The 16,092-nt window shown below is 41.6% G+C and overlaps 1 protein-coding gene across 1 annotated transcript in view; it reads left to right on the top strand.

The window, feature by feature from the left end:
- The window catches only part of SEMA3E (semaphorin 3E), a 222,878-nt gene that overhangs the window by 188,796 nt on the left and 17,990 nt on the right, over positions 1 to 16,092 (top strand). Inside the window, exons 7-11 of the mRNA XM_063308265.1 lie at positions 3,652 to 3,794; positions 8,430 to 8,544; positions 9,157 to 9,226; positions 10,063 to 10,207; positions 13,962 to 14,184. Coding sequence (XP_063164335.1) covers positions 3,652 to 3,794; positions 8,430 to 8,544; positions 9,157 to 9,226; positions 10,063 to 10,207; positions 13,962 to 14,184 — 696 coding nt within the window. The remainder of the gene's footprint in view (positions 1 to 3,651; positions 3,795 to 8,429; positions 8,545 to 9,156; positions 9,227 to 10,062; positions 10,208 to 13,961; positions 14,185 to 16,092) is intronic.

Here is a 16,092-nt window from a genome sequence, read left to right on the forward strand (position 1 = left end):
GGTTTCAGGCCTGGATATGGGACAGAAATGGCATTGGTGGCACTTATGGATGATCTCTGGTGGGAGCGGGATGGGGGTAGCGCATTCATCCTTGCTCTTCTTGACCTCTCAGCGGCTTTCGATACCATCTACCATGGTATCCTTTTGGGTCAGCTCAGGGAGTTGGGGGTGGGCGGCGTAGTTTTGTGCTGGTTCACCTCCTTCCTCCAGGGCCGGTCCGAGTCGGTGGTGATAGTGGGGGAGAGATCCGACCCTTGACCTCTCCTTTGTGGGGTGCCGCAGGGTTCGGTCTTCTCTCCTCTCCTATTTAACATCTACATGAAACCGCTTGGCGAGATCATCCGTCACCATGGGATGAGGTATTATCAGTATGCTGATGATACTCAATTGTATATCTCCATCCCGGGTGAGGTAAGTGATGCTGTGACTGCCCTCTCTTGGTGCCTGGGGGCTGTAGGGGTCTGGATGGGGAACAACAGGCTTCGGCTGAACCCTGGTAAGACGGAGTGGCTGTGGGTTAAGGGTTCCTCTGTATCTGGGACTTTGTCATTTTTAGTTCTGAATGGGGTTGCACTGCCCCAGACAGACCCGGTGCATAATCTGAGGGTCCTCATGGACTCACAGCTCCTGCTCGAAGAGCAGGTAGCAGCCATGGCCGGAAGGACCTTTGCACAGCTTCATGTTGTGCACCAGTTGCGCCCTTTCCTGGATTGGGAAGCCCTTCGGATGGTCACTCATGCTCTTGTTATCTCCCATATAGACTACTGCAATGTGCTGTACGTGGGGCTGCCCTTGAAGAGTATCCAGAAGCTTCAGCTGGTCCAGAATACGGCCACACAGGCTATTTTTGGCGCCCCTAGAAGGGCGCACGTAACACCTTTACTACATGAGCTGCATTGGATACCAGTTTGCTTCCAGGTCCAATTCAAGGTGTTGGTTATCACCTTTAAAGCCCTACATGGCATGGGACCGGGGTACCTGAGGGACCGCCTCTTCCCCATAACATCAGCCCATCCCACCTGCTCATGCAGAGAGGGCATGCTGCAGACCCCGTCAATAAGAGAATTCCATCTTGCGGGGTCCAGGAGGCGGGCCTTCTCAGCAGTAGCACCCACCCTTTGGAACATCTTGCCCCCAGAGGTGAGATTAGCCCCATCACTCCTAGCCTTCCGGAGGAAGCTAAAGACCTGGCTCTGCTATCAGGCTTGGGGCAGGGAGGAAAATCGACATACTTGGGGTTGGCTAGTGCCTTAAAGTGCCCCTCCTACATAATGATTGAAGAGATCATAGCAATCTGGATTTTATGAGCTGGGGTAGTTAAGAAATTGTTTTAGTTTTAATGGGATTTTAGTAGAATTTTATTGTATATTTATTCGAATTTTTATTGTATATTTATTCTATATTGTAAACCACCCAGAGTCCCTCCGGTCGGAGGAGATGGGCGGTGACAAATTTGATAAATAAATAAATAAAATGGGGTGTTTTGATTTTGGAAAGTTTTGCACACCTTTAATGCACAGGCCCCAAAGGGGGTGTGGTGGCTCAGTGGTTAAGACGTGAGGCTTGTTGATTGGGAGGTTGCAAGTTCAGCAGTTCGAGACCCGAGTGCACTTGACCGAGTAAGCTCCTGCACTCGCTCCAGCTCTTGCCAGACTAACAATTCAAAAGTATGCAAATGCGAGTAGATAAATAGGTACCGCTTCGGCGGGAAGGTAACAGCGTTCTGTGACTGTCATGCCTGGTCACATAGTCATGTGTCTTTGGACAATGCTGGCTCTTCAGCCATGAAATGGAGATGAGCACCGCTCCCTAGTGTCGGACATGACTACGGGAACCTTTACCTTTACTTTAATGCACAGGCAACTTCCTGCTAACATGCTGGGTATTACAAAATGAACTGAATGGAGGGAAGCCTGAGAAAAAGTGGTGGAAAAGGAAGAAGGACAGGAGTGCAGAAGAAAGATAATGGCATTAAAGTCAGCAAAGACCAGAAAGGGCTCGGGAGAAAGGCAATGAAAAGCTAAAGCAGAAATGGCAAGCTTATCAGTTCTTGTTAGGAAGTAGACACAGAGAACTAGGGTGTGCAAAACTTCATTTCAAATTGTGTTGACCAAGAAACTTAATTAAACTTTCTGGTTAGAGTGAAAACTTGGCTGTTTTAAGTGTTTCTGAGTGTTTCTGAGCTCAAAACACAGCTGTTCCAAGCTCAGAGTGCTTCTGAAATAGTCAAGGCTTCATTTTTGCAGTTAGGACAATTTGCAAAGTTCTGCTCTTGAAGTTGTTCTTGAATTGCTCTTGAAATTGTTCAGAACAACACATCCGGCATATCTCATATTGGCACAAAAAGTGCTAACAAGAATGACAGTCACAGGGTTGTCATTGTGTAATTCCTATATGAATGGAATTGATTCAAAGGGTTCCTCAGCATCAAATCTGCATCAAATCTGCATTTGGTTTAAAATAAGGTTTCACATGGTTTTAATTTATTAATAAAAGTAACAAATGCTGTCAATATGGACATCCTTATATTAACACAGTGTCTAGTCCTTAGTCCAGTATCGAATGTATACAAACCTGTGGTTTTAATTATGGATTTACACAGAGCTAAGCAAATGGTTCTATCAGCTGTATGGCAAATTTCAGGTTAATATAATTAAAATAAATGAACCACAGACAGCATGATAGGAAAATATCTTTTTTATGTATGAAAAAAAACCTTTCTATATGAGTTGGAGCTATACAAATATTTTCAAAGCTGATATTATCCATATATTTGAAACTGATTCACAAAACTCTCACAAAATAGTTTTTTTTTTTAATTATTTAAAAAATATTTGTTGCCTTTTTGTCCGTCTAGAGAACTTGTCTATTTTAGATATGCAAGTCTTTTGTTATTTATTAGACCTATATCTATTGGAAATTTATTTATTTCATAAATTTAAATGGCTGCCCATCTCATTTACATGACGGGCAGCTAACAATTAAAAACAGAATAAAAACATAATAAAAACAAGTTTAAAACAACAGATTTATTGCTGTTTGACATTTTGCCATTAGCTAACCTGGAACAGAGGTTCCAGAAAAGCTGTTACGCAGAGAAGATTTTGCCCCTGTCATTCTGGGAATATTGAATCACTGACCCGTGTTTTGTCTATTGTAAATTCTATAGAGATACTTGTAGCAAGCTACTGTTGTATCTCATTAGGCCATAACCCCTAAATTAGATTAATATTATAGGTAGCTCCTCTTGGCAGACAAAGACCCTACAGTAAAACAACAGTAGCTGTTGCCAGGTTTGTGTGTGTAGCTTGTTGAACTTGTACTTTACTAACCGAAATTTAATTTGGAATTGATTACTAGTTACATTAAGTGGGGTATCAGGTTGTCACAGTGTTTATATGTTGTTCTGCTCTATTTTACTGTGTGTTCCTTCGATTATCTTTGCTGGGTCCAGTGGTGTCTGTAGGGCAGGGGAAAATGGATTGTGGACCAGAAGTCCTGTATTATTCTTTTGGTGGTAATCAGTGCTTGGATCATCCTTAATTTTTGAAGTGGTAATGATGGGCGATAGGTGTGTATACCGTATATTATTGTATATTACAAATGGAATTAAACAATTTCATCCATCTTGTACCTCACTGTCTCTTTAAGAACCTAAATTTATTAGTTCCCATGTGATTCCTGACAACGAAGACCAGGAAGACAACAAGGTGTATTTCTTCTTTACTGAGAAAGCTTTAGAGGCAGAAACAGGTGCTCATGCTCTATATTCCAGAGTGGGCAGAGTGTGTGCGGTAAGAAATCCTTTTATTACCATCTATTTATAATTTGCTGCTTCTTTTTGTTCTGTATATTTAATTCAGCTTTTCCCAACTTGACACCCATCAAATAGGTTGGGCTTCTTAGTTCTAGAACTGTGGAGCATCAGTCCCAACATGTTGAGTGTTATGAGATTGGAGAAGGCAGCTTTAGGAAATCTTGAATAAAATAGGAATGAACACACACTGTCACAAGCCAAGCCTGCAGGCCCGCAACTAGGGTCTGTGTCACCCGGGGCAAACATGGATTCTGCTCCCATTTTGGTGCCCCCACAGCACTCATTTTGGCAGCCCCCAATGCTCGTTTTGGCAGCCCCCCAGCGCAGCACCCAGGGCACATGCCCTGCTTGCCCCCCACAGTTGCAGCCCTGCAAGCCTGAACTGTGAGTCTAACCCCAATCTCTAGAGCATTGTTTCTCAACCTTGGCAACTTGAAGACATGTAGACTTCAACTCCCAGAATTCCCCAGCCAGACAGGGCTGGCTAGGGAATTGTGGAAGTCCATACATCTTCAAGTTGCCAAGGTTGAGAAACACTGCCAAGGTTAAATCATGTAAATGGCTGGCTGGGGAATTCTGGGAGTTGAAGTCCACATATCTTAAAGTTGCCAAGGTTGAGAAACACTGCTCTTGAGCAAAGAATGACATATGGTTAGTCAACACTATGGCCACCCACCTCACTGTGGTTCTGGCAGAGCTCAGTTAGGGCTTGAAGAGAGCTATTAAAGAAAATATGGAGGGCAACGTAAGAGTCCAGTGAAGGAGGCATGGAAAGTCAAAAAGTCACTTGAGTGTAGAACTGAATGCAAATTTGGGGTCTGCTCCTTATTTTAATTCCAAAGTGTGGAATTATTTTAATTCCACGTGTATCAAAATTTTACTGAATTTCTGAGCCAGTAAAAAGAAACCAAGAGCTTTTCTTTGTTTTGATAAGAGGGAAGGACACTTTTTAAAATAAAGTACTTTTTCTTCAAAGAATTTCAGTAGAATATTCACACATGTATCATTAGGACTGCCTACTTTACATCTTCATTCGATGCCTCTTATAGGGTTGTGTGGCTTCAGAAATTATTAGGAAGTCTTTGGATCTTGCTGAATCATCAGACCGTGCAAAGCACAAGCTGGAAAAAAGGCTTCCTCTGCTTTAACGAGTCCATGTGACTGAAAAAGATTTGGCTGCCTTAATGAAAATCAGGGAAGTGCTCTGCTCACATAAGTCCTGCTTCCAAATCATTTTCAGTACGCGTAATCATGTCAATACGAAGTCTCATTAACGTTCATAAGGTAATAATATGCATAGGTTTTGACCATCCATTTCAGGGGGTTTATATGACCTCACTGGTATTATAAGTTAGGGTTGGGCAGCGTTCTGGATTTTATCTCAGCATTTAAATTTAGGTAATAAATACCTAAAATTAAAATGAGATAAAATCCAGATGGCTGAGAGGTCTCTAGCAGTCCATGAGTATAATGGGCCCTTTTAAAATCATTCTATGGTGCTAGCCATCCCCAGGAGTGGCTAGATCCCTTCCCATTCCAGGCCTGCTGACACAACCAGGTTTTTAATTTTTTATGGAAGGCCAGGAGCAAGCGGGCCAGTCTCACCTCCGGGGGAAGAGTGTTCCAGATGGTGGGAGCTACTGCAGAGAAAACATGCTTCCGAGACCCCACCGGATGGAATTCTTTTACGGATGGGGTCCGTAACATGACCCCTCTGTATAACTGGGTGGGACGGGACGACGTGATGGGGATGAGACGGTCCCTCGGGTAACCTGGCCCCATTCCATGTAGGGCTTTAAAGGTGATAACCAACACCTTGAATTGGACCTGGAAGCAAACTGGCACCCAGTGCAGCTCATGCAGCAAAGGTGTTACATGTGCAGACCTTGGATTAATAAAACAAAGAATTTAGCTGGCTAATACATTTGTCTGCTTGAGTTGCCAAAACAGAGTAATCAGTTTAAGAAATTAATATCTGAATATTTAAAGGTAGCTAAGCCATGCTTTAATTAAAATATTTACTGAAACCTCATCTTTAGCTGAGAATACAATTACTCTCTAAACTAAGAATACAGACTCTTGATGTAACCTGTAGGAGAGAGATGCATTTCAAAGTTGATGAATGTAGTAGAAAATAACAGGTTGAAATATGAGGCCCTGAGAGCAGATCGGCTCTTATATGGGTATGCAGGAAACTGAACCATTTTTTCCCCCAAACCTGAAAGAAGTCATCATGTTCCAGAAGTTCTGCCAAACTGTTTCTGGATGGGCCAGTGTTTCACAGAAAAAGACAAAACATTTGGGCTGTTCTGGGATTCACCTGAAAAAAAAAACCTGGCGTGATTTTATGGAGTAAGTGGGTCACAAGGCTGGAGCTGACCCTCCTTCCTCCTACTTTACCAAGCCTGAGCACCATTTTGTATTGTGATGGGCTGAACAAGGCAGCACATCCCACCAGCCTGCCCACCCCGTCAGATTCCAGGGTCTTCCCTTCCCTTTCTGTCTCCTGCCTCTCCTCAGCTGCCACTACCACTACATTCTGGTGGCAAAAGAAGGAAGGGACAAGTCCTCTGATGCTCATGGCTGGCACATGGGGCCTCTTCAGCATCACATCAGTCCCACAAGAGACTAGTGGCTCCCCTTTTTAGCTTTCATTACTTTATAGCAACCTAAGCATCCTAGAACACCTCAGCCCTGCCTGCCTGCCTGTCTGCCTGCCTTCCTTCTATAGCCACCCATCTCATGGTTATGACTCTGGGCAGTGTACAAGGTTAAAATCAGCAATATAAACAATCCAGCCATAATGTCCAAGGCCACAAACAACAATCCCAACTTATTAAAAGACATTAACTGGCAGAACTTGCCTAACCTTCATCTGCCAATCACATTTTAATCTATATCTAGTGCAAAACAGCCTATTTCATTCTATAAATGGGATCAAAATATCCAAAATACATATTTCCATTCAGCAAGGACACTCCTAACCAGCTGTTCTGTCTGTAAAACATTTTGCACATCCATAATATGTTATAGTCACTACTTGAAATTACATTAATGTAGGAATTATACTACCGTATATTATGTGAAGGTGAAAGGTCCCCTGTGCAAGCACCGAGTCATGTCTGACCCTTGGGGGGGATGCCGCTTTCGCGACATTTTCTTGGCAGACTATAGCGGGGTGGTTTGCCATTGCCTTCCCCAGTCATCACCTTCCATAGCAAGCTGGGTGCTCATTTTACCAACCTTGGAAGGATAGAAGGCTGAGTCAACCTGAGCCTGCTACCCGAGAGAGAATCCAGCTTCTGCTGGATCGAACTCGGGTCGTGGGGAGAGTTTCAGTTGCAATACTGCCACCTACCACTCTGCGCCACACGAGGCATATACTGTATATTACACTCGGTATAATAGTAGAATCTAGAATGTGTATAGTAATTTGGTTTAGTTAAGATGATTAAACTAGTTGGAGATTGTCCACCTGATCATGAACATTATTGAAAGTGGTTGATTGCAGGGAGATTCTTATGTTGTCCATGGAAGCTAATATGGTAGGAAACAGTTTTACAAACTACGTCAGATGTTCTGGGAAAGTTGCCAAATGGAGGCAATTTCAAGAATCATTCTGATGTCTAGATCTGAACATAAATGAAATAGTGCCTATTGTTTGCTGACTTGATGCAGAGCTTTCATTAAATTGTAATCTGTGAGTCCATTTCTGATATGATAATAGGACAAGAAGCACGTCTGACTTTTGCTTCTTGCTCTGCATCCTTCTCTATCATGCAAGAAGAAGGACAGTTATATCTCCTTCCCAGCCATAGAGAGGTGAGATCAGCAGGACCTGGAAGCATGGTAGTTGCACTTCCAGCCTCTTTCTGTTCTCACAGCTGGGTGCTAGATATCAAGATAGCATGGCAGGCTGGAGTGACAATAAAGCAATTGTCTTTCTCTTTATTCCCATTTAGAAACTTGCAATAATCATGCTGAGTATTGTTTTCATTTATTGAGCACTTGACCCAGGAAGCTGCTGAAACAGCCTGTGCTTTCATTCCAGAGCTCTTTGAACCACATTTGAATGTGACAGAGGAGATCTGGAAACTGAATCTCATGCAACTCTTATAATGTCACAGCAATCAGTGTAAGTCTTGCAGCTTGATCAAGACTGTGGCACTCAGGAGATTTAAATTACTACCAAGTTCTTTGCCCCTCAAGACAAAGCCTATATGATTTCTGTATGGGTAATTGTAACTAGTATGGTCCTGTGGGGGTACAATTTAAACAGGAAATTTGCACGGAAGAAATTCAGAACCCAGATTCCATAGCTTTTCTTAGAACTTTAAAATACTTCAGTGCAGTCAGTCAAAATCATTTGACTGCAGTGCCACAATATGGCTATGATCAGGTAAGAAATCATATGAGGACCTAGTATCTGCATTAACACAAGATACTGACTTAGGTTAGTTTTTTAACTTTTGTGTATGCATGCAGCTTGGGTTAGCTTGTATTGTGCTAAACCAGAAAATGGGTGGACTCGATCATGTTATGTGAATGCAGCTCAGCAGAGCCTAGTTTGGTTCTGAGAAAGTACTTGCTTGCTTGCTTGCTTCTTCTCCAGAATGACATGGGAGGACAAAGGATGCTGGTGAATAAATGGACTACTTTCCTCAAAACCAGATTGATATGCTCCGTACCAGGGATGAATGGCATTGACACGCATTTTGATGAGTTGGGTAAGTTACATGGTTGGAAAAAGTTTGAAGATAGAGTTGTTGTGACCTCAGAGTGAAAAATGGATACATAGCTGTATGTAAATACTTCATAACATGAAGGTCATGGTTGTTCAGCCATGACAATAAACCATAGTTCAATGCAGCAGCCATAGTGGCAAGGTTCTCACACTGTGATATAATGCTATCTGTTTGGTTTTGGCTTAGCATGATATGGGGCCAATATGGCTTTTTCACAAACATTGCTTTAAATAAACCCCAGTTTAGAATGATGTGTGAACCAGTCTCATGTTTGCACATTTTTCTTCCATCTCTTCCTCCAGCTCAGTTGCAAGGAAGAGAGAAGAGCTTTCACTTCTGTTTTTGATTAGCCACAATTATAATAATTCTTTTTGTTCTCCTCGCAGTTCCAACAGAATAGGAGGCTGAGAGAAATGTGGTATAGCATGACACCCAAACTGGACCTCTGTGTCATTAATAACCCTACAGAATTAAGTGTACAAAATGATTTTTTCGCTAGGTAGTACTGTATAAAGAAGCCACTTGTTTATATATATTGCTAAAATATCTAATTCTTAGGTGCAAGTTAAACTACATCATGTTTCCATTTTGCAGAAGATATATTTTTGCTCCAGACTCGGGATAACAAAAACCCAGTGATATTTGGACTCTTCAACACTACAAGGTATACGGATATGATGCACGGCAGAACATGGGGCCTCTGATGTGCAGGCTAGAAGTCCCATACACCTTATTAGCAAATCAACAAGCCAAGTAGATGATAATTTTGGAAGAATGAGCTGAAACCAGGATTTCGTCCTGGACATTTAAAAAATGGTTCTACTTGGGTTAATTGCTTATATGCATAATCCCATCTCCTGAAGTTTCATAAAATCATCCCTTAGTTACAGTATCCCCAGAGATGGGTGACAGCCCAGTTAACAAGACTTTCACAAAATTATTGCCCACAGGCAGTTTTAATTTAATCATAGAGCTCTTGCAGATAAGGAAATGGGATCAAGTGACTTCCCCCTCCCGCACTGTGATAGTGCTCTCACCTGATGCTTCCTCCTGCTTCACTTGCAAGATTTTGGTATAGTTGGAGAACATCAGTTTTCCTGCAACTAAACCAGGAGGAAGCTGAGATTTGGTGTAGTTGCACCCACTTGGTAGTAACAGTGTGAAAACAGTGAGGGGGAACATCTCATGCTATTGATGGATATGCACTTTTCTCTGGAAGAGCCTGTAAAGTCTTGCACTGACAATTAATGCAAAAGATCAAATGCCCAAACTTTGAACAGAAGATCCCTTGACTTCCGGGTATTACAAGAACAGACCTTTAATGGAAATTGTCAGTGGCACAAGGTAATTCCAGAATGGTAAGAGAAAGCAAGGGTTGAGGGCGTGTAAAGTCATGGGCACTGATCTCATGCCTTCTCTGCTCAATGGCATGGTCAAAGGTCATGACAAATTTTAATGAAGAACTTTCATTTATGAACTTCTGCCATTTTTATTTTGCAGTAATATATTCCACGGATATGCTATATGTGTATATCACATGGCTAGTATTCGGGCAGCTTTCAATGGACCATATGCTCACAAAGAAGGACCTGAATACCACTGGTCTGTCTATGAAGGCAAAGTACCCTACCCAAGACCTGGATCGGTGAGTTTAAAGGGGTCTTGTATATTTTAAATGATTACCCTTTAAGTGGAACATTATTTTCTGTTTTAAAAGGCAAGTCTGGAAGAGCTCACGCCATATTTCTGTGTATATGCTTTGCTTTGTCTCAAAGAAATAAATACATATAATTTACTGCTCTAGGGGAGCCCAGCTTTGTAAACACGGAATGTGATCTTGAAAAACTTGATCCTAATCAGTAGAGCCTTCGCTGACATCATAAGCCAAGATTTATTGCAGCAGGAACAAGCCACAGTGGCCAGGTGTACAATCATAAGTTTGAATGTATTGGTTCATTTTTATTTTAAAAGATGCATGAAACTGCATTATGTCTTATTCAACAAACCACAGTTTTGAATGAAGTTTAACGTCTTACGTTTACGTATGTTTCCCCTCATTCTCCCAGTTCAGCTGCAAGAAAGAGATGGGAAGCTTCTCATCTTCTTTTTTAATTAACAAACATTATTTTTAATATTTTTTAATCTCATCCTCACAGAAATGCAAGGAAATTTTGCATTGAAGGAAAGGATAGTCTGTTTGCATAGTCACTGTAGATGTGCATATATTCTGTATCCCATGCTTGTTTAAGAATTTGAATTATGGCAGGATTGTCCTTAACAAACACCTTGACATTTATTTGAATTACATGCCTAGGCCCAGTGAAGTTTAACAACATTGCAACAGTGTACTGAGGTGTATAAATGAGCAGAAACATTGGCAGTCCTGCAACTGATTCTAAACATTGATACATTCTGGAATAAAATTCTCACCAGAACTTATCAGATTGTTGTTGAAATCACTCAAATCCATCAGCATAATTGTTTGAAACCCAGAGTGGAGCTTTTGAAATGGTGTTACTGAATAATATGAGAGAACTACCTGTCTGAAATATGATGAGCTAGTTATTCTTTATAAAATGTAGACTATGTTTATCTCTCCATAAACATATATACAGACATAGACCCACACACACTCACTCATATATAGGGAGAGAGTTGGAAGTATTTACACATACACAAACAGACATCTCCAGCTGAATATTATATTCTCAAATCTTGCTGGAATGGAATTTTTCACCAGATTTGGCATTCAAATCTCATTGGCTGAGTCGGTCTACAGAAACCAGACGTTTAAACTTCTGCCGAAAACCACAAGTTTTGCCTTTTATGACAAGCAGCTGATGAAAATTCTGCTGCTGGCTGATGAGAAAATACATTTCCAAACCATCGCAGAGCGAATAATTCAGAAGAGTTAAGTCCCAAGAAAAGGAAAATAAACATTGCCCTATTTGACAAGCGTTGGAGTTTATGACTGTCAATTATAGTCTTGCTGCAAGTTGAAACTGAATGTTTCCAGTAAACATAAAGAGTATTTGATTTCACTCTATTGATTGAAAATCCAGTTTAAATGAGGAGAGTCTGCTACTGTGGCTGGGCTTGAAATGTTTTTGAAAAACCACACTGTTTTCAAGATCCGTGGAAGAAATAAATGACTACTCAAATATTTCTAACAGAATCCTAAATGGTTCCAATTAAAGAGTATGAAACAACTTTTGAACTGAAGAATCCATAATAAGTTAAAGAACATTATTTTTTACTTTTATTGAAGGAGTTAAAAGCTTCCTGTTTAGAAGAGCATCTATTTTAGCTGTATTAGGCTAGAATCTAAATAATCTTACCTGGGAGTCAGCCCCCCTATAGAAAACAACCAGAATTACTTTTGAGTTGATACATAGAAGACTGCAGTGTACACTTACTTACTTTAGTCTGTTTGCTTGTTTGTTTATTATTTACTCATCAAATATATACCCACAGACTTTCAGTGGTTTACAGTAATTAAGCTTCAGCAAAGGATCGTTACCTTGTCGTGGTGCTGGAGCTTGAGCACCTCAATGATGCCATGAGCTAAACCGTGAAGAGCCACCCAAGACGGGAAGGTCATGACAGAGAGGTCAGACTAAATGCGATCCCTGGGGAAGGTAATGGCAACCCACCCCAGTATTCTTGCTGTGAAAACTAAATGGATCAGTACAACCAGAGATATGTCGGTATACCATCGGAAGATGAGACCCCCCAGGTCGGAAGATGGTCAAAATGCTACTGGGGAGGAACAGAGGATGAGTTCAACTAGCCCCAGACATGATGACGCAGCTAGCTCAAAGCCGAAAGGACGGCTAGCGGCCAACGGTGCTGGTGGTGAACGGCAAATCCGATGTTCTAAGGATCAACACACCATTGGAACCTGGAACGTAAGATCTATGAGCCAGGGCAAATTGGATGTGGTTCTTGGTGAGATGTCAAGATTAAAGATAGACATTCTGGGCGTCAGTGAACTGAAATGGACTGGAATGGGCCACTTCACATCAAATGACCACCAGATGGCTTGCAGCTAAACCTCAAAAAAACCAAGATTATGGCAACCAGCTTGATTGATAACTGGCAAATAGAGGGAGAAAATGTAGAAGCAGTGAAAGACTTTGTATTTCTAGGTGCGAAGATTACTGCAGATGCTGACTGCAGTCAGGAGATCAGAAGACGCTTAATCCTTGGGAGAAGAGCAATGACCAATCTCGATCAAATAGTTAAGAGCAGAGACATCACACTGACAACAAAGGCCCGCATAGTTAAAGCAATGGTGTTCCCTGTAGTAACATATGGCTGTGAGAGCTGGACCATAAGGAAGGCTGAGAGAAGGAAGATCGATGCTTTTGAACTGTGGTGTTGGAGGAAAATTCTGAGAGTGCCTTGGACTGGAAGAAGATCAAACCAGTCCATCCTCCAGGAAATAAGGCCAGACTGCTCACTTGAGGGAATGATATTAAAGGCCAAACTGAAGTACTTTGGCCACATAAATGAGAAGACAGGACACCCTGGAGAAGATGCTGATGCTAGGGAGAGTGGAAGGCAAAAGGAAGAGGGGCTGACCAAGGGCAAGGTGGATGGATGATATTCTAGAGGTGACGGACTCGTCCCTGCAGAGCTGGGGGAGTTGATGACCGACAGGAAGCTCTGGCATGGGCTGGTCCATGAAGTCACGAAGAGTCGAAAGCATCTAAACGAATAAACAACAACAACAGTAATTAAGAGCATCAAAGAAAGACAAGTGCAAACCAATTAAAATATCAATTTAATAAAAACAAACATCAAAAGAACCCCAGTCATCTTGGGAGTGTTGTCACACACACCCCCAGTGGTCCCCTGAAACAATTTGCTTCTCCATGGTTTCCCAGAAATCTTAGCCTGTGGGGCCAGTCTGATTTCTAAGGTGATACTATCCCATAATATAGGGCCTGCCACTGTGTGCAGAAAGGAAAATATTGATTCTATTTTCCCACTCATGTACAGAAATGTATGCATTCTTGCCCATGTGTAGGAAAGTAGATCATGTCCTTGTGTTGCATTTTTATAAGATTATATTAACCCCAATAGCATACAGTAATTATTACAGATGATACCTGTTTCTTTTCCCAATCTTGGCAAGCTTGATAGTCATACTACCTACCTCTTAAAATGTTGCTGGTTAATGACAGGTCAGTTAATAGGATTGTAGCCATTGAGGGCTTGAGTACTGTAGCTGCAGACCTGGATGAACAGGACAATTTGGCAAAAATTAAAGAAACCTGAGGCATGTGCCTACTTTTAATTCCTTGAGGTAATGTATAAAATTGCTTAATCACAGGCACAAATGTACACACAGAGAGCCACCAATGTCATCATCGTAGCTACTTTGTGTTTTGCAGTGTGCCAGCAAAGTGAATGGGGGTCTGCATGGGAGTACCAAAGACTACCCAGATGAAGCAATCCGTTTTGCTCGAACTCATCCACTGATGTATCAGGCTGTTCGGCCTGTTCATAAAAGACCAATTCTTGTGAAGACAGATGGAAAATACAAACTCAAACAAATAGCAGTAGATAGAGTGGAAGCAGAAGATGGTCAATATGATGTCTTATTTATTGGAACAGGTAAATGAAAAAAAGGAAAGGTGGGTAACCAAGGTTTAGATTTCCCTATCCCTAGGTGTCTGACTAGTTCATTTGTAATCCATGGTTTGGTTGCTTCTAAACCTTCAGTGCTGTTTCATGCCTAATGCCTACTTCTTGCTTGTTCCTGGCAAGTGATTTCTTTCTGTTTTCATCCTTCATAACTGCCATACCTTGTAACGGTAGAGAATGTGTCTTGATTTGATGCATGGTCAGCAGTGAGGTCAATGTTCTTTCAATATTTTTTTATTGTATGGCATAGCAGTTCAGTGTTCATGCTGCTTTTTTTTGCTGGGAAATCCTTGTGAGGTCCAGCAGCCAGATGTGAGGACTATTTAGCCATGGCAAGTCACGTTGCCCAGGGTGCACCAGAAGGAGGCTAGTCTACATTGCACCGAGTTGGGCTGAGAGTGAGTGACTGGCCCAAGGTCACCCAGCCAGCTTTCATGCCTAAGGCGGGACTAGAATTCACAGACTCCTAGTTTCTAGCCCGTTGCCTTAACCACTAGACCAAGAATGAACGAACCACTAGACCAAGAATGATACCATTCTTTCCAGCTTCCATCATAGACCCTCTTCTCATTTCCTTTCTGTCCCTCAACCTTTGCTCCAGGGCCATTCCTGCACCATACATTTTTGGACTAGCAGACTGAATCTAGATGTTTCAAGCTGAAGGAAGAGAAGTTCTCCTCAGGCCTGCTGTAGGTCAGGAGTCTTCTAAATGATCATTGCCTCAGCTTAAGAGCTTTACTGAAAGATCTGCAGGATCAAGGATCGCTTTGTGTTTTCTGACTAAATATTTTAGTACTGTTAGAAGTCTTCATGGCTTCCAGAGCTATCTCTTGTAAAAGTCACTGAAAGCATTCTAGTGGCATGAGTCCTTTAAAGAACAAGTTTATTATGCTGTGCCATTCTAGTACAATCCAGGAATTAATACGCTATAAGTATGACCTATGAAGCATGAAGGTCTGCAAGCTTTATGTATGAATTCAGAGGGCAGGGGAGGGAGGTGATTTTCCCTCCTACCCAAGTAAGGTTCTTGGTCCTTCATTTTCACTTATCAGCACATACAGTTGAGTAGGTCTGCCACATCCAGCAAGTTATTTCCTATTTTGGAATATTTAAAAGATTGTTATGTCCAGCCTGCCAGTTTGGGGCCTTAATTTGCCTCGATTCTTTTACCTCATAACAGGATTATTAAATTCTGGATTTGAATCTCCACTCTGCCAGGAACCACAAGGCCAACTAAGTTAGCCTTCTTCCTAGGTCCTAGCAAATCTGTGATAGTTAAACTGTTTAGGAATCATTTGGAGGTGGGGGGGAAAGGGCTGTTTCTCTCTGGACCTCCATCCTGAAGGAGGTCAGAACTTTAGACAAAAGAATCTGGAGGGCTAATAATTTCCTATTATTGTGGTGGTTATTAGGCATGCTTCAAAAATTATGAATGATTAGGAAGAAGTGTTTAAGTGTCACATGGCCACAGCACCCCTCTGCTATTCATTAAAGCAATGTAACTTTTTTCAGACTTCTGTAGAAGCCTAAATAAAAGAAGATGCTGCTTTCAGGGATTAAAGAGAATGTGACTTTGAAAGCAGCAGCACTTTCTTCAGACTCTTGGAGTAGCTAACGGAAAATTGGACGCTTCCTCCAAGTCATTTTTGAAGTATACACTGCTGCTGCTGCTGCTGTCATTATTGTTGCTCCTTTTTTCCCCACTGGCTCTTTGTATGCCATAAGAGCTTCCTGGAACAAAAAAGTGGGATAAAAATATTACTAAATGCTACAGTTACTAAACCTTGAACAATTGAAATGAGCTAGGTGTGGTTCCTTTTTCCGATGTTTTGAATTTGTATTTACATATTTTTGAATGGATTGCAGATTTAAATTTTG

This window comes from Candoia aspera, chromosome 7 (genome assembly GCF_035149785.1).
Source record: "Candoia aspera isolate rCanAsp1 chromosome 7, rCanAsp1.hap2, whole genome shotgun sequence".
NCBI lineage: Eukaryota > Metazoa > Chordata > Lepidosauria > Squamata > Boidae > Candoia > Candoia aspera.